This window comes from Oryzias latipes, chromosome 16, assembly GCF_053564925.1.
Source record: "Oryzias latipes strain Hd-rR chromosome 16, Olatipes_Hd-rR_3.1".
NCBI classification, from domain to species: Eukaryota; Metazoa; Chordata; class Actinopteri; order Beloniformes; family Adrianichthyidae; genus Oryzias; species Oryzias latipes.
In genome coordinates this window covers 31673977-31691297 of record NC_136252.1, presented here as the reverse complement: position 1 = coordinate 31691297, position 17321 = coordinate 31673977, and the positions used below count along the sequence as shown (strand labels likewise).

The 17321-nt window shown below is 46.4% G+C and overlaps 2 protein-coding genes across 3 annotated transcripts; one reads left to right on the top strand and one right to left on the bottom strand.

Annotated features, from left to right (window-relative positions):
* The first annotated feature begins 721 nt into the window (after positions 1-721).
* On the top strand, positions 722-4743 carry LOC101160507 (tetraspanin-13). Its single transcript, XM_023964602.2, has 6 exons — positions 722-901; positions 2912-3079; positions 3172-3252; positions 4202-4315; positions 4390-4500; positions 4573-4743. Exons 1-6 carry the CDS (start codon positions 839-841, stop codon positions 4645-4647), a joined length of 612 nt encoding a protein of 203 aa, XP_023820370.1. The 5' UTR covers positions 722-838; the 3' UTR covers positions 4648-4743.
* A 1591-nt stretch (positions 4744-6334) lies between these two features.
* bag6 (BCL2 associated athanogene 6) lies at positions 6335-17307 on the bottom strand. 2 transcript variants are annotated; one of them, XM_011485772.4, is made up of 25 exons: positions 17167-17307; positions 16319-16406; positions 16116-16233; positions 15661-15875; positions 14438-14509; positions 14220-14342; positions 13963-14153; positions 13302-13434; positions 13006-13206; positions 12699-12927; positions 12514-12564; positions 12086-12438; positions 11948-12020; positions 11572-11864; positions 11235-11484; positions 10988-11157; positions 10856-10909; positions 9806-9914; positions 9591-9715; positions 8495-8629; positions 8365-8412; positions 8086-8298; positions 7596-7703; positions 7188-7334; positions 6335-6828 (listed from the first exon to the last, which is right to left on the bottom strand). In XM_011485772.4, exons 2-25 carry the CDS (start codon positions 16397-16399, stop codon positions 6733-6735), a joined length of 3588 nt encoding a protein of 1195 aa, XP_011484074.1. In that variant the 5' UTR covers positions 16400-16406; positions 17167-17307; the 3' UTR covers positions 6335-6732. The 2 variants fall into 2 exon arrangements, with proteins under 2 accessions (XP_011484074.1, XP_011484076.1); XM_011485774.4 differs by having other exon boundaries at positions 12837-12927.
* Between the last annotated feature and the right edge of the window lie 14 nt (positions 17308-17321).

Genomic DNA, 17321 nt, shown 5'->3' with positions numbered 1-17321 from the left:
CCCGTTTTGGACGTGAAGACAAGCCCAGGATTGTGATGGACTTATAAAGTTAAAGTTAAGTCAGTTCATCATCACATACTCTTATGCATATTGAGTGATATTTGAGGTTAAAATTATTGTTCTAATGATGTTATTAATCACTGATTTACGTTGTTCATCTGAAACAAAGTTATTTTGATTAAGTCAGCTCAGTTGAAAGAAAAGTAACACTAACAATTAAAACTTTAGTCAGGTTAACATTGATGACTGTTGAGTCAGATAATTGTTTTTTTTTTTTTAAGGAAGGGGATGTAATATTCCGGCGTACATTTCTCCTATTGCATTTGAATGCACCTCAGTAGTAGAGATACGCTGATTGTTAGAGATGCATCATGGGTGATATGCAATGCTTGCTGGGATATGTTGGAAGCGTATAGCCTTCTTGTAATGAGAGTGCTAAGAGTTCTGTTATTAAAAGACAAACTAATACAGCTCGTCCTGAGCATTATTTACTCTCAGTCAATCCTGAAGCACAACATCAATGTATCAAAAACATGGTAAATGTGTTCCTATGTATCATCATCCTATTGGTTTTCTCTTTTTTGAAGACATAAATAATTTATTGTCTGGAATTTCTCAATCGCGTCAGTCCTAACTGAGGGCGTGAGAGCAACAGGTGAGCTGTGAGTGACAGCTTCCTCCGACCAATCAGCGTGCAGCGCCTGCAGGAAGCGCCGCGGGCGGGGGTCCAGCTGCTGGAGGCGCAGCTTGAAGGAGGCCCGCCCCGCTGCCGGAGCCTGGAGGAGATCCTCGGAGGAGCGACAGTCTGAACGTCGGTGGTTCTTCCCGCAGCGCAGCGATGGTTTGCGGGGGTTTCGTTTGCACCAAGAACGCGCTTTCCGCGCTCAACATCCTCTATGTGGTGAGTCCGGCGGCGCAGCAGCTGGAGGAGGCGCGCGCGGCCCCCCGCGCAGGTGCAGCAGGTCAGGTGTCTGAGATTACCGGTCAATGATCGACGACAGAGGCTCGTTTGTTTAGCAGCTGCTGCTGGGTTGAAGCTGAATTTCCTCAAGAAGTTGTTTCCGTTTTGAGTTTAAGAGGAAGTTGTGATCAAAGAAAAGTGACACAGAAACCGGTTTGGAAGTGTCTGGATTAAAATGAGAAAATCTAAACTAAAATCTAAAATTAAATCTAAATCTAAACTTTTTTTAAGATGAAAAACAAACCGGAAGCTTTAATGAAGTTTCTAGTGGTGGAGATCAGAACCATGAAGACGTTCCTCCTCATCCTCACTCAGCTCTGGAAGGTGGACTTTGCCCTGTGAACACGCGGATGTGGACCATAACCTCGAACCTAGGCCGGATCTTCGCCAGGGTCAAAGGTCAGAGACAGGTGCGACTGGGCGTCGCAGGAGCTCCAGCCCCAGAAGAAGCAGAGAAACGGCGAGAACGTGAGGAATGACGTCACCATATGCTACTGGAGACCGTGGATCCACCACAGGGGGCGCTGACCCCTCCCGTAGGATGGGTTGTTACATTTGCTTGTCTGCAAACATCTGCAGCTGACAGTTTGAGCTTCCCGACTGACGTCCCGACTGACCACCGTTGGTGGTTATTTAAACTGAGTTTTTTTTTTTATCAATTTCACATCCTTTTGGCTAAATATTTATAAATGAATCGATCAATCACAGCAAGAAAACAGACGTCGTCCAATCAGAGGAGGAGCTGGACTTTTCAGCTTTCAAGTGTCTCAAACCCTAAAATCCTGGAGCATGGATGGGTTCTGCACACAGGAGCATGATGTCATGAGGAAGAGGAGCATTCTATACTGGAGTCTTCATTTATCTTGGCACAAACCTGAGCTTCATCTTGACGCCCAACTGGACTAAAAATGATATTTTCAGCTTGCAGTCATAAAAGCAAAGTTGCCAAAGGAACCAAACTCCAGGATTTAGCAAAGTTCTTTATGAATTAAGCCAACAAGTTTTTCAGCATAATTGTTTACATTATATACATATTTATTTTATATATATATATATATATATATATATATATATATATATATATTTCTCTGGATCTTTGGTTGTCAGTTTTGATGTCAGATTTTTCTCCAAATTTCTCGAACGACGAGGCCTCCACTTCCGTCTGCTTCTTCGATGACCTCCTGGCCGAGTCCTGGTTTGGTTCTTGGACTCATTTCGGTTGCTCTCGCGCTCCTTTGAAGTTCCTCCACTGTTCCAGGTTTTCTCCGTGTGTGGATGATGTCTGGAACTGTAGATTTCTGGAGTCCAAGATGCAGAAATCGTTTGTGTCAAGCTACGGACACGCTGGATATGTGGCACGGGTTCAACACGTGAGCACCATGGTGTTCACACGGACGAGCAGGGAGAGGCTTCTTCTTCCCATTTACCTGTTGTTGACCAGAACATGTCTGTCACAGACAGTAGGAAGAGGCTTGGTACAAAATGCCAAAGCGGTATAGACGGTGCTGTTTCTCAGCTCTATTCTGAAATATGAAATAGAAATAAAACTCCAGCTGGGAAAAAACTGCTAGGATTGATTTCTCCTTCACGATCAATTTACAAACATCTGGCACTTCCATGATTCAAAAAGGAGGCCATCCATACTTTGACCAATCCAACTCCCTGATTGGTCAGAGTTCAACTGGTTTAACTTTCAACGCCTGGTCAATGGCTGCGTGTTTTTTACTGTAAACGGTTGTAGAAAGTCATGTAGCTGCATCAGAGTTTTGAACACGGAAGCCCAAAAATGCGCTTTCCCACAGGCTTTTCAATGAAAGTGGGCGCTTGAAGGCACGTTGCCGAGGGCGACGTGAATGTAGCTTCATGCTCCCAGACTGAAGCGTTGAAGAATGCGTCTGTCGTCTTGGGTTTGAGCCTCTTCATCGTGTGTCCCTCCTCGTTTGCCCTCAGATGGTGAGTCTGCTCCTGATCGGGGTGGCCGCCTGGGGGAAATGGTTCGGCCTGGTCTCCAGCATCAGCGTGGTGGCGGGGGTCATCGGGGTGGGAGTCTTCCTCCTCTTCGTGGCCTTCGTGGGTCTGTGCGGCGCCCTGAAGCACCACCAGGTGCTCCTCTTCTTCGTATCCTTCAGCAGAGACCCTCCTCTGAGGCGTTTGCTGGGTGTTGGGGGGCTGCCGGTTTCATGATGTTGCGGTTCCTCAGCCTGTTCCAGTACATGGTCATCCTCTTCATGGTGTTCGTGTTGCAGTTTTCCATCTCCTGTGCGTGTCTGGCTCTCAACACAGAACAGCAGGTGAGTTCTTTGGATTTTTGCACATAAACCTCAATAGTCAAATATTTTCAGTCCTATGAGGTGGAACCTTGAGGTATTTACAAGGGCGAAAGTTAAGAGCTCACGAAATCTCAGTCTGATCATCCTTTCATTTATTTTCAAAGAGTTCCCAGTGTTCTTTTATGATTTTTGTATTGTCGTTCTGAGGACAGTCTGCAGAGCGGCAGTAGTTTATCTGAAATTCTGGGTGGGACTGTTGGCACTGAGCAATCCCGCCCTCTCCCCGACACTTTTTTCATTTTGTTCTTCTTCTCCCGATTCCCAACAATTTGAATAAATAAATGTGTAGAAATGCACATTTGAGCTTAATTTTCGTTATCTGTCCTGTTATTAGGAAAATGCCGCAAGAACATGATAAAAAAAAACAAAAAAAATCATTTTCATCGGAGTGTTTCTGTTGAGTTTTAAAGTTAAAAGTCTAAAAATGGTTAGATTTTGAGACAAAAATCAAAATTGAATCAAGAGTAAAAACTTTGTCTTAAATTTCAAACTTCTGCCATAAAGTTGTTTATTTTTTGTTTATTTTTTTCATTTAAATTCTCCAAATCTCAACTTCACACAAAGTACAAATAAAAATCCTTTTAAATAACTAAGAAAATGAAAGTTAAAGCCTGAAGCTGACATATCAGCATCTGTTGTGAAGAAGCACTTCTTCATGTTTGCTGTAAAGAAGCCGCTGACGACACCTTCCTCTAGATCCTGGTTTATGCAACTGGGATTAGAAAATCCTGGATCTGTCCTAAGTCTGTAGAAACTCAGTCTTCAGGAGGGAAGCCTCTGGAAAGGGAAAAAACGTGGTAAAACACTGAAGGTGTGCAGAGCAGGGTACTGCTGCGCCTGCACACCGGGTATAGATCATATATACCCCCCTCCCCCGTGGTAATGAAAGCTCGTGTGGCTCCTGCTGCAGAACCAGCTGCTGGAGGTGGGATGGAACAAATCTGAGTCCACGCAGATGGACGTGGAGAAGACGCTGAACTGCTGCGGCTTCTCGTCCGTCAACCTCAACCAGACGTGTCCTGCTGTGAGTGGATGTTCTCCATCAGCTGCTGTGCTGTTGGGGCCTTCTCTCTCTAAAGCCCGTCTCCTCCGTTGCAGCGTTGCGTCTCCGATTCCTCCTGCTCCTCCTGCGCCAGCATCCTGCAGACGTACGCCGGGGACGTGCTCCACTTCGTTGGCGGCGTCGGCCTGTTCTTCAGCTTCACGGAGGTCAGTGGGGCGCCGCGTGAACGTCTGCGCGAGGTTTCTTCAGCTTTCGGAGCTTCTGCTGGTTTCTTTCAGATCCTCGGAGTCTGGCTGACTCACAGATACAGGAACCTGAAGGATCCGCGGACCAACCCGGGAGCGTTCCTGTAACCGTGACGATCCACCAGACCTGCACTTTCTTTATTTAACCACAACCTTAAGAATGTTATCCACCTATAAGCTCATTAAATTAGTGTCAAAACACCAGGATTCTGCAGATTCTTTGTCGTTTTAAGCTGCAACTCTAAAACTAAAAGCTGCAGCAAATGTTTACGCTGGATTTTTTGTTATTCTGTCATAGGAAACACACACAAACACAATAACACACACAAACTTGCTCTGGAGCTGCTTTAGTAAATTCAAAAAGCCTTCAGCCGTTCAAACTGCGACCAGTCGGATCTTATTTTAAAATGTAAATCTAATTATTGGTTAGAATTGTTTAATTTTGCTTAACAGCTTCTATACGTTGTGAGCATAAGGACTTTGAGGAAACGAATTGTCTCGAGGTTCAAATTGAACTGTCAGCTTCTGCTGGGATCCAGGATCCGGCCTTCAGGTGGATCAGATCCTCTGATCATGTGACTCCTTCAGGGTGAGGATCACTCAAACACTCCTTACGCAAACCGGTTATGTCATCACAAAAATGTGCGTTTCTGGTCTGTAACCCTTGTGCTATCTAGGCCCTTTACTATTGGGGGTTGGGTCATCTAGACCCACCAGACAGTGCGCTGAACCTTTTTTCTTCACTGATTTGTGATCTTCACTGGTGTCCATGGATTACATGAAATCTTTCCACCTTTGTCATGGTAGGGAGAACACGTCAAAGTAAGGGTGGAGTCAGAGGATAGCACAAGGGTTAAAGGCAAAGCTGCTGTTGTCTCTGAGGTGCCAAACTGCAGTGAGTCATGGAAACTTCCTTACAGGATTGGCGTGCCGCCACATGACTGGCACACATTCCTCGCCGTGAACAGGATGTCAGACAGGAAGTGCGATGCCGAGGCGGTCCGACCTGCTCAGCAGGAAGTCTGGATTCCAGCAGATCTGCCAACGCCGCATCCCGGAGAAAACATGTCGCCGCAAATCAGCGCCGACTTACGGAAAGAATTTATGCTAAAAGTGAAAAAGTTATCAGAAGTGAATCCAAACTAACAATCCAATTAAGGTCAAATTAAGAAAAAAAAGCTACAAATTCATATGACTCAAAACTTTATTGTACAAAACTGCAAAGCAAGAATGTTTTACGCTTCAATCGTCAAACAGAAAAAACTCCAAAAACGATTCCCTAGTTGGAAAAGAAATTTCAGCAGATCAAAATATTTTTCCTTTTATGTTCTGGTTGATGAAAAGATTTCTCAGACTTTAAACAAAGGCGGATTTTGTTTTTTTGTCCTGAAGCTGTCCGGGTCTGCAGAGACCAGATCGTTTGAGCGAACAAGACTCAAAAACTCCCCCAAACATGTAGTACCCGGTGAAAACTGAATACATGAATCTTTAACTCAAGCTGAATGAAACGATAAGACATACGATGCAACTACATCCCATGTGCTATCCTATGGGGTCCAGATGACCCCACCCTTACATTGACGTGTTCTCCCTACCATGACAAAGGTGGAAAGATTTCATGTAATCCATGGACACCAGTGAAGATCACAACTCATTGAAGAGAAAAGGTTCAGAGCACTGTCTAGTGGGTCTAGATGACCCCACTCCCAACATTAACCCTTGTGCTATCCTAGGCACTAACTTTCCGTTGTAAACCTTGCGCCCTCTGGTGTTAAAAAGGCTCCATAGAGGTGGCTGTGTTGTTGGGTTCAGGTTTTATTAGGCTTACTGTACATTCATGCTCCACACAGCAGAAGAAGGACCAAAGCAAACAGAATCAAAAAACATCAGCGAGGAGGAGGAGCTTACTGACGCAGAGACGCCTCCAGCTCCGTCGGGTTAAAAAGCGGAAACATTTCCCATCATTCTATAGTTTTAATGTGTCAAACTGGGTTCAGTGGGATTCTGGGTAACAAGTTCATCTTCATCGTCCTCACAGTAGGACTGTGGTGTGAGATCCGGTTCAAGTGGCTCATGTGGAAACTCACAGCCTTAAAACCCGACGCTCAGGGGGCGGGGTCTGAGGATGCTGCCGGTTAAATGAAGATCCAAAGGCGATGAAGATAAAGCAGAGGAGCTTTTTAGTGGAGGACACTAAGAGTCTGAGGAGAAAGCTCTGTGCACGTTGGGGAACTGCTGGGGGTTGAAGTCCGGGTCTTCCCTCACCCGCTTCTTAATGTCCGATTTGACCTGAAAGACCACAAAGAGCCCGGAGTTAGACTCTGACGCCGAAAGCTCAGCTCCTCCCAGATGACTTCAGACCCCCCCCCAAACAAAACAAAACAAAAGTTTTGATCCATTTAGTTCTGTTTCCTCTGGAAAAACCTCCTCAGAATCTAAACAGCAAAACCAGCTGAACCTCCTGTAGCTGATTGGCTCTCGGGTCGATCACATGACACAAGGTGAGCGCTGCTGGACTCATGCAGACTCACGTCAGACACGGAAGAGCAAACGCGCATCCTGCAGGATTCACAGCCGTGTTGTTGTTCAGCGGGCTTAGTGCCGGTTCTCTCTGGGCCTTAAAAAGCTGAGGGGGTCTCCATGGTTACCTGCTCTGAATACGCCTCCTTCACCTCCTGGGAGTCCAGATCTCCCTGCAGCTGCTCGGCGGAGGTGATGGGTCGCACGCCGGCGGTCCTGGCGGCTTGGTTCACCGCGTCTGAGAGGGAGAGGAGGCTGCCGCTGCCCTGCCCCGTCTGCAAACACACAAACAAATTTTTATTAAAAACACTGAAGACCGTACAAAGAAAATGAAAGAGTTTGCCGTTTCTGGGTTTGATCGCCATGATTCCCACTGTGCCGTGTTTAGCCGTCTTTCTGCAAATTATGCAGTTTGCTTCATCACTAATCATATTTTACTTTTTATTTTATAAGCCTTATTTTTGTATAAAAAAACCAAACTTTTAGGACTTGTGCTTTTGATGAAAACGAAAATACAGAAACAAAGTGAGGTCTACCTTTCGGCGCTTGGCTGGCATGCCGTTCAGGTAGGCGTCGGACAGCGGAGGCTGAGCCTTCATCTTCCTCTGCGTCATCATGTCACACCTGATGATGGGCACCCACTCCTGCAACGCAGCCCAACAGAGTTCAGGTTGAATCCAGCATCTCTTTTCTAATTGCAGCTTCTATAGCCCTTGTACTGTCTTGTGGGGTCCAGATGACCCCACTCCCAACGCACGTTGGAGCTCATCAACCTCAGCGAGTTTTTTTTTTTTGGCGTTTGCTTCACCAACTTCCGATCATCTTCTCCAGATTCTGGTCCCAGGCTCCTCGTGTGGAAACTGTGGAGCAACACTGCCCCCTACTGCCCACTTGATGCCAAACAGGTTGTTACTGAGGGTTACCCGGGTGACAGCAGCAACAACACCCCCTCCCTCTCTGGTGCTTTCAAAGACCAGAGGAGAACTAACTTCAGAAAAGTCAAAGAGTTCAGAGGGACGCTCTTACAGGGGGAACAGAAGCAGCCCACGTCTCCGACTCTCCTGACGCCTCCTCGCTGCCTCCCTCCGCCCCCGCCATGTCCCCGCCTAACGGCGCAGCTCCGCCCAGCGTTCCCAGGTCTCCAGGCAACGGCCTCGTCTCCCGCGCTGCCATGTCGTGGGACCCGGACATGGCCTCCTCTGCTGTGGTGGCGGCGGCCGGTGAATGAGTGTCCCCGATCTGAGGAGGCAGAAAGGTAAGGGGGGGGGGTCCCGGTCCATCTGAACACACTGTGGCGAGACTCACCGCTGCTCCTTCAGGCTCCTGCGTGTCGCTCGCAGCCGACTGATCTCTCTGGGGAAGAAGAAATGCATTATTTACGCAGAAACACGACACCCGGCCGCCGTGAGAGTGGCGCCGTGGCGGTGGCAGCGACCTGCAGGGGGACGATGAAGCTCTGGATCTGCTCCTGTGAGATGGGGTTGTGCTCCAGAATGACCTGCAGCCTCATGGACATCATGCTGGTCATCCAGTTCACCAGGCTGGGACTGATGTCGGTGGACATGCGCCGCTGGAACAAAGCAGAAGAGCCGTCAGCAAACAGACGAGGTCACAGCAGGATCAGCTTAACGGGAATGAAACAGTTTTTAAAAAACACAAACTCAAAAGTGCACATTATAAACTTGAAAGAAATAAAAGACCATTTGGAATTAAAAAAATATATATATACTTTTTTTTTGAAGAAATGCTGAAAACTTGGATTGAAATAAACCAAAAATTTGTCTTATTTATTTGTAACAAATGTGTTTTTTTATTTTCAATTTTTGTTTTTTATCTCTTTTTCCACAAACATACAATATTTCTGTAAGGTTTACAGTATTTACTTTTAAGTTTCAAACTAGTTTTAATTTTTTTTTTCAATTAACATTCTAGTTTTTTATTCAATTTATATCTGAACCAGAGCTTTAAAGACCCACTCTAAAGAAAAGTGTTTCTAATCGTGTTTTTTTCCTGATGATGGATGAGGTACATTAAGAACAAAAAAGCTCCAAATTGCATTTCTGAGCATCTTTTTATATGATTCGCTGTGAATCAGGAGCAGACCAAAAAAAAAGCACTTTGAAGAAGAGCTCATTTGCTACATAGAAAATACTGAGGCTGGGCTAAAAGCTCTGACCAACAGTCCCCAAACTCAGAAGTCGTGCTGCTCTGCAGAAACTCAGCCTTTGAAGACAATGCTGTTTTTTGATTATGGCTAAAAACAGTGGCGTTTAACCTGATGATCACTGGGCTGGTGATATCTGTGTTGACACATATTTATTCATTTCCTAAACCTTAAACCATAAGGTTACACAGATGGTGACATCAGTGTAACAGAAATGCATCAGAAATGTGTCACATGATCCACTTGGACTGTGACAAAGTCCAATAATAAAAAATGGGTCGGCGTTCTTGCAGGTTAAACTACCTGATGCCACTTTAAAACATCAGACTTGTGCGTTGAACTCTCACACCAGCAGAAGGAAACTCACAATCCGGTGGTTGATGACGGCGGTCAGAGCCCTCTGGTCTCCTCTCAGGCAGTGCAGGTTCAGAGCGAGACACTCGAAGAGCGCGCGGTTGCACATCCTCAGCAGCGTGGGTCCAAAAGTCTCATCTAAAAACAGAGAGGTGGCATTAGATCCACCATCAGCCGTTTCCTCACATTCACGCCAACGTTTTGTTTCTAATCTGTGACGCTGCTCACCTGTGCAGTGAAGGATGTGTGTGGCGATGGTGGTCAGGTGATGTCTGAAGAAGGCCATGTTGGTCTGGGTGACGTCCACTTCGTCCAGCACAGCAACTGAAGACTCTCTCTGTTCAAAGAAAGCTGCTGTTCTGAACAACCAGGAAAACTGTTTGTTCACCTGAAGAAAAAGCTCCAGTTCTCACCGTGTTTTCAGTCAGTTTTAACCATTCTGGTACAAAAATGTTGAGCTCTTAAAAGTTCTAGCTTATATTTTGGCAAATTTGGATGTTTTCTTTAAACATATTCAATATTTCTGTTAGTTAAAATGAAAAGGCTACAAATCCTTCAGACATGGTGAAGGTTGGTTTGGGTCTAAAATCTGCCAAAAATTTTACTCTGTTCAAAATAATTACAGCAAATGTTCCATTATTTTTTAAAGATTTGTGTTTTTCTCTCTTTAGATTAAACGATTTATAAATAGTTACTGTAGAAAACTTCATGTTTTTTTATGTGCCAATTCTTTCCCTGGCAGGTAAAATCCAGTTTATGGGAGAAAAAAATCTTCCATCTTTAACTTGACCTGCCGAAATTTATTATTTTTAGCTTTAAATTGTTTTTCAGTAGTCAGAATTTTGACAAAAACATTTTTTAAGCTTTTATCTGAAATAGTTTAAAAAAAAATCCTCTCTGGCTCCTCCTGCTGTTAGAATGTCGCCCCCTTGTGTCACAGTCAGTGAATTTCAGGAACGACCTCCAAGTCAGGAGGATGACAAATATGATCAAATGTGTTTTTTGACTCTGGATTCTCGTCTCTATACGTTTGTAAATAGAATTATTTCATCTGAGGCTTTAGATATTTCAATAAGGTGGAGTTTGGCACTAATAATGGTTTATGGTGACAGTCAGGATTCATCAAAGGTGAATTTTTGTCGTATGTGGGTTTAAACAAAGTCGTAACCTGTAGATTCAGACGTTTGCCATGAACACAAATTTGCAGAAAAAGCTTAAAGTTCAGCCTCCAGAGTGTAAATGAGAAAGCTGCTTAGTGGATGTAAAGTGATGACTTACGAAGCTCTCAGTGATGTACTCCTCCAGTTCATTAACCAGACTGTCAGCAGCAGCCTGTGGGAAGGAAGCAGGAGAACCGATGAACAGAGGGTCCAGGTTAAAAATCTGCAGACATGAAGCAGGAGGACTGACAGCGATGTTCTGGTCGGTGGGCTCTCTGCCGCTGAGGTAGTTCTCGGTGAAGAACTGCGACAGCATGGGCTGGATGCGGCTCAGCGGCTGGTGCTGTCCGTGGAGCAGCATCACCAGGTCCGACATGGTGAAGAGCTGACACACCAGCATCAGCAGCTCCCCGAAGAAACCTGACATCCACAACAAAGAGGAGAGATGAGTCCTCCTGCGGGTGCAGAATGCGCTGAGGCTTGCCGACTAAACGCACCTGTGGGCTCTTCGGTGCTGATGAAGATGTTGGTGGCCTGGGACAGCCTCTGCATGAACTGAGCGATGCTCTCAGAGTCGTTCTGCGTTTGGCCCAGAGAGCCCATCAGCGTGCTCAGGACGCCACGGACGATGCCGGTGAACAGCTCCGGGTTGATGGACTCGGACGCGCCTGCAGCCGGGTTGGGAGCAGAGGTGGCCCCTGCAGCGGGGGCTGCGGGGGTTCCAGAGGGGGGCGTGGGGAAGATCGGCTGGAGGGCCACAGAAATACAGACGATCTCAGCCGGGAAGAATCACCTTCATCGTTTCTGTGCTGTTTTCACGCCGCAAACACCCACCTGCTGCATGAACTCACTCATGCCTTGGAGGAAGGCGGGGACTCCGGACGTGGTCACGGTTATGGAGGGGGCTCCGCCACTGGCACCGCCTAAGAGCGAGCTCATGAGCTGACTGATGTCGGGGGGGATTTCCTGCGGCTGGGGCTCGCTGCCGCCGGCCTCCCCTTGGTCCTGGGTGGGTGGGGCGTTTGCAGATGGAGGCATTGGACCCGAGGTGGAGAAGGAGAAGGAGGAGGAAGTCTGAGAGGAAGAGGAGGATGTGGACGCAGTGGAAGAGGTGACCGTTTGACCGGCTGGAAAAAGCAGAAGTTCCTCTTTAACCATTTAGAAAAGACAACGGTCTTTTAATTCTTCTGGTTACGAGTGAGGTCATTACCCATCTGCCCCGGCAGCAGCATCTGTCCCACCAGCCCGGTGATCATCTGGTTAAATGCCACCGGATTGAAAGCCTGCGAGGAAAAGGCCGTCAGTTTCCTGCATGAATCAGAAAGAGTCCAAACAGTCGGCGCCCCACCTGCCCCTGCTGCTGGCCCGGCATGGCCGCCCTCACGTTGATGGTGGTTCCACGGGTCCCGAAGGCCGGGGGGGCAATGTTGGTGGTGAAAGAAGGTCGGGTGAACACCACCCTGGCTTGAGGCTGCGGGCTGGCGTGGGACGGTGGAGGGGGAGCGGTTGGGGTGGTAGTGGGGGTGTTGGGACCCGTTGTAGCAGCTGAGGAGCTGGGAGTGGAGCTCTGACCAGGAGGGGTGGGCTGGGGGGCGGCCGGCTGTCCAGTAGCAGCAGCGGTGGCGGCGCTGGTGGCGACAGCCGCCGCGTACTGACTGATCTGCTGCATGAGGTTCCGCATGAAGTCCGGGGGCAGACCACCTGAACGGGGGCAGAGGGGACAAGGTCAGAAGAATATGATCCAGAGACGGAAACGAAGCCACAGCCGACCCTCACCTGGCTGTGCCGGGATCGGCTGTCCCCCCGCTGCAGGGCTGGGGCTGGGACCTGCGATCACAAACACAAACACGTCGGTCATTTCCGGAGCGTCATGGATGTTGCAGCCGAAGACTTCAGCGGCAGCTGCTGAAACCCAGAACTGCTGCGATGAAAACTCAATCAGCGCGTCTGGGACAACACACCGTCCGCGTTCATCTGCATCATGACCACCGGGACTGCCTGGTGGCTGATCCTGATGACCCGGGGGCCAGCCTGTCCCTGTCCCTGTCCCGGCGGCTGATTGGACGGGGAAGTCTGTGCGGGGGGGGTCTGTCCCTGACCTGCCTGCTCCGCTTGGCCGGACGGTTGTGTGGGCGGAGCCTGTCCCTCAGTGCTGTTGGCCGCAACAGTCACTGTGGCCCCCAGGTTCATCTGTGAGTGAAGCGCAGAGAGGTCAGTGGAAGTGTGCGAGCGGGGGCACCGACCTGAAAACTGACGACTGTGACGTACTTGTACTGGGACATGGTGATGCACGGCGCTGGGCAGAGTGACCGGGCTGGCGTAGTGGGAAAAGGGCCGCACCACATGCAAATGTCGGGGGATCGGGCTCAAGAGGTTCAGTCGAAGATCACTGAGGGCAACCAGGGCATTGCCAAGGAGCCGGAGACCTTCGCACATCTGGATGAGGGTCCTCTGGTCGTCCTCCCGCTCCTGCACGGAGAACAACATAAAAATGTAATATTTAGTCACGCCAACACAAACATTACAGCGACAGAGCGCCTCGTGATGCAGGGGTGCTGCATTACTGTGTCATTGTTGTACTCGGCCGCCGCCGCCGTCTCCAAGATGCCGTGCGCTCTCTGGATGAAAGGCTGCAGCCTCTCCTCGACTCTCCGCAGCTCTGACAACATCTCTGCCAGCTCAGCGGGGCTGGGGTGACTGCAGGGGTGGGGGGGCAACGACAGCAAACAAATAAAACAGATATAAAAATAATTTATCTACTGTAGACTAGATTAAAGCTGGGTTAGAAGTACATTTAGTTAGTTAAGTTAAGAAACTTTTAATATAAAAAAAACCCGGAGGATATGTCATAAGGTTGGATTTTTATTTTAATAATTATATTTTTTAATTATAAAAATGTATCATTTATTAAGGAAAGAATCTCCTTTGTTTAGTTGATATCTGTCATGTAACAAATGTTTTCATAACTACACAAAAAACGACTTTAAATGAAATTTGAAAAATAGATTGATATTTGACCAAATAGAAACATAAATTTGAATTATTTCAATATTTTGGTGGAACCTCTAATGTTTAGTCTAGAGGTGTGGGGATAAGAAAACTTATCAGCTTCTCAAATCAATAAATCGTTGGTTTTATGAGCTGATCACTTGTTTAAACAGACGGCCTTCAAATATCATCAAACTAAATAAAATTCTCGTGAATCTTTTGAATTCAATCTCTCACTTGGGTCCTGGCTGTGGAGTGGGTCCCTCAGACTGAGCAGAGAAGGTGGGTGGAGTTGTTGGAGGAGGTGAGGTGTCCATGGGCTGAGTGGAGGGAGAAGGGGTGGAGCTTGTGGAGGAAGAAGAGGGAGGAGGCGGAGCAGCAGCAGAGGCCGTCTCTGATTGGGAGGTTTGGGAATCGCTCTGTCGACCCTAAAAACGACAAATGTCAGTGAATGGCGGTTGGGAGATAAAGACTCCTGTGGCGCAGTGGCTCGCCTCCATCCTGCTGATGACATCGTTGAGGTCTCGCAGCAGATTCTCGGCCAGAACCAGCCTCAGCCTGGGTTCGCTCTGCACCGGCTGGTCCATGTCGATGTGAACGTTTACAGACCCGTTGCTCTGAGAGCAGTCACAACAGGAAAGAAAAGGTTTTTGTTTCAAATCCTGTTTTTTGACGAGCTTTTAAAGAATAGAAGGGAGCTTCTATTACTTACTCCAGTACTGGCTGTGACTCGAGCATTTCTTGCATTATCTCCCATTCCAGAGACCATCTGCTGAACAGACATCTAGGAGACACAAGAATCACACAGCTTTAATGTACAGTTAGTGTCTTTATTATATAAGTATTATATACTTTATCATATCATTGAGTAATTTTCGGCTTAAACCACAGTCTTCAAGCAATCACAAAGTGGACTAAGAGTCATAATTGCAATTGTTATTATTTATTATTTTACTTTCTCCCTCTTTGAGACCTAATTAGACCCCTAATATGCATGAAAATCCGCAAAACTGATTCAAAAATTTGTCATAAAAAGTAAACGATTTGTTCTCTTCCAACAAAAAAAACTAAGTAAAATTGGGCCAGTAAAACCTTTTTTTTATATATATATATCCCCTAAGAAAGAGCCATCCAGTAAAAATCATTAAATTTCTTTATGCTCCATCTTCACTGATGTCATGGACCATGGAATGTAGAGGAGCGGGTGGGGTTTTACTGTGGCACCATTTTCAGATGGGGCTGCAGAGTTAGAGGATGAGCATCACGCCTTAATCCTGTTCTGTTGCAGCACAGGCCGAGGAGAAGCTGCTGGGGGCAGCAGACAGACCTGGGGGGCTGTTGATGGGCCCATGGTGCAGGGTGGCAATGGTCATTCAACAGTCGTTGCAGCTTTAAATGTATTTGTTTTTAGGATAATTTAGCAAACCCATCAAGATGACATGAACAGAGTTCATATGCCGGAGTCTCTAAAGTCCATCTTTGTCCATTTTCCCTTTAACATCTCCACACAATATGATCGGACATAGTGGAAAATGCTGAGATGAAAACAATGCAGAGATCACACAGAACAATTCACTTGTGCTCTGCGTGATAAACCGACTACATCTAGATGGTTTTAAAATCTGAAATCAATCCCTGTGGTTTTATTTTCACTTTGAACGAACCCATCTGACTTTCATGTCATTTTGATCCAGAAGACTTGGTCCTTTTAAGAAAAATTTCCTGCAGGTTTGTGATCAAAGGTTGTTAACAAAAGCAGACAGCCTCATGGCAGATTGAAGGCAGCCGTTTAGAAAAGTAATGTTTCAACTTGACTGAACTCAGATCTTCATGCCGAAACACAGAGTTTAGTTGCCCTGAGCAACTGGAATCTCGTCATCTGTTGAGCAGTGCTGCCTTCATCCCTGACAACGCACACCAACAATGCAGACCTACCTGTATCTGCTGGGGGTCCATGATATTGACGGGGAGGTTGAAGGTTCCAAGCATGACATAGCTGTTGGCATTGCGATCGTGTGGAGGCACCTGCGATGCTCCCTGGGAGGATGAAGACTGCCCGCTGTCGGCTGCGGTGGCCCCTGACCCCGAGCCAGGCTGGGAGGGTGGAGGGGGGGCCCGCTCCACAAGGTGAATCACCTTTCCAGCCACATCTACAAGAGTAGCGGAGAATATGGTCAGCTAAAACAGAAGCAGTGGCAAATCAGCAGAAAGAGCAGATGGAACCAAAAACTAATTCAATGACAGAATTTTTACTTAAAAGAAATAGTTTTGAAATGCTCCTTGGTGGTGTGATTGAAAGGAGGCAGAAGGGATGTTCAGATGGAGAGACTCCCTGAAGCAACAAGCTGAAAGGTTAAGAGGAGGAAGATTTAATATATCCTTTGACTAACTGTAGTCTGCCAGCGTCCTTTCATCCTGCAGTACTCTGCCCTGGTAGATGAGCCTCTGTTTGTCCACAGGGATGCCCACTGAAGGAGAAATGTGCTCTTTGAACTCTTTAACTGTCAGCTGCAAAACAATGGATCATTTCAGTCAGATCATAAAAGACAAAAGGAAACTACCCAAATATTTACAGCAGGAACTTTCCATTTACCTGAGCACCGACTGAGTAGGTTCTGCTCTGAGAGTCCAGAGTTTTGACCGTCACTTCTATGTCTGAGGTTTGTTCATCCATAGCGTTCCTGCAATTGTATTACATCTTCAATTACAAATTATTCTGTTTATGTGACTTTTTAAAGTGTTTGTACACTTTTACAAAAATTTTGATAAGCACCAGGTTATTTAACAATCTGTTCAACAAGCATGGTGCGTCCACGGCATGTTTATAAGTTTATGAAGAACAGTGAGCGTAGTTTCCAATTTTTCAGCAATCATCTAGATCACCTCTTCTTTTTAACAAACAGGCAACGTTGAAGTGAATTTATTAACCAGCCTTTAGTCTAGAAAATAAAATCTCTAACTAAGGAATCCGGATAACTACAATCAGCTGAATTATTTAGCTCTAATTTAAAATACATTATTAACTGAGCTATTTCCTAAACAAGAATTTTAATAAACATACAATTAACGTAAAATAGCATCTATATCTTTATGTTAGACTCAGTGGGTTAAATTTGATTTAATGCTTTGTTTTTTTCCCAAAGACGGACTCCCTGTACTAGCGTTAGCCAAAAACAGTTAGCCCGGCTGTATTCGCTAAACAAGGACAGGAGCGATGTAATATTAAACTAAGATTTAGGACAGACAGTATAACAAAAGATAGAAAGTAACATATCGCCACTTGCTCTTCAGCAGGATTACTTTTTTTAGGAACCAAATAAACGCCGACTGGCTAATTAGCCAAACAGATTAGCTAAAGATGCTAACTGATCTGTCGTGTCGCTACTAATGCTTAAGCGCAGAACATTCCGTTTTTTATGCGTCACACCGTCAAACGCTTACCTTTTAAATCATACAATGTTTTTTAACGTATCCAGAGTCCACAGGAGGCTCTTATATTCAGAAAGCCGAGCACTTCTCCGGTGCGTCGCGGCTATGCTACAGCTAACAGCTTTTAGGGCTGAACGGATGTGACGTCAGAAAGCCGCCGGACTGCT

What these genes read in the sequence shown, in the direction of transcription:
- LOC101160507 (XM_023964602.2), top strand. Translation starts at nt 839, where the DNA reads ATGGTTTGCGGGGGTTTCGTTTGCACCAAGAACGCGCTTTCCGCGCTC. An exon ending in CGCTCAACATCCTCTATGTG is followed by an intron (nt 902 to 2,911) that starts GTGAGTCCGGCG and finishes GTTTGCCCTCAG; the next exon opens with ATGGTGAGTCTGCTCCTGAT. An exon ending in ACCAGGTGCTCCTCTTCTTC is followed by an intron (nt 3,080 to 3,171) that starts GTATCCTTCAGC and finishes AGCCTGTTCCAG; the next exon opens with TACATGGTCATCCTCTTCAT.
- bag6 (XM_011485772.4), bottom strand. Translation starts at nt 16,399, where the DNA reads ATGGATGAACAAACCTCAGACATAGAAGTGACGGTCAAAACTCTGGAC. An exon ending in TGAGTGAGTTCATGCAGCAG is followed by an intron (nt 11,485 to 11,571) that starts GTGGGTGTTTGC and finishes GTGGCCCTCCAG; the next exon opens with CCGATCTTCCCCACGCCCCC. An exon ending in AGGAGCCTGAAGGAGCAGCG is followed by an intron (nt 8,299 to 8,364) that starts GTGAGTCTCGCC and finishes CTGCCTCCTCAG; the next exon opens with ATCGGGGACACTCATTCACC.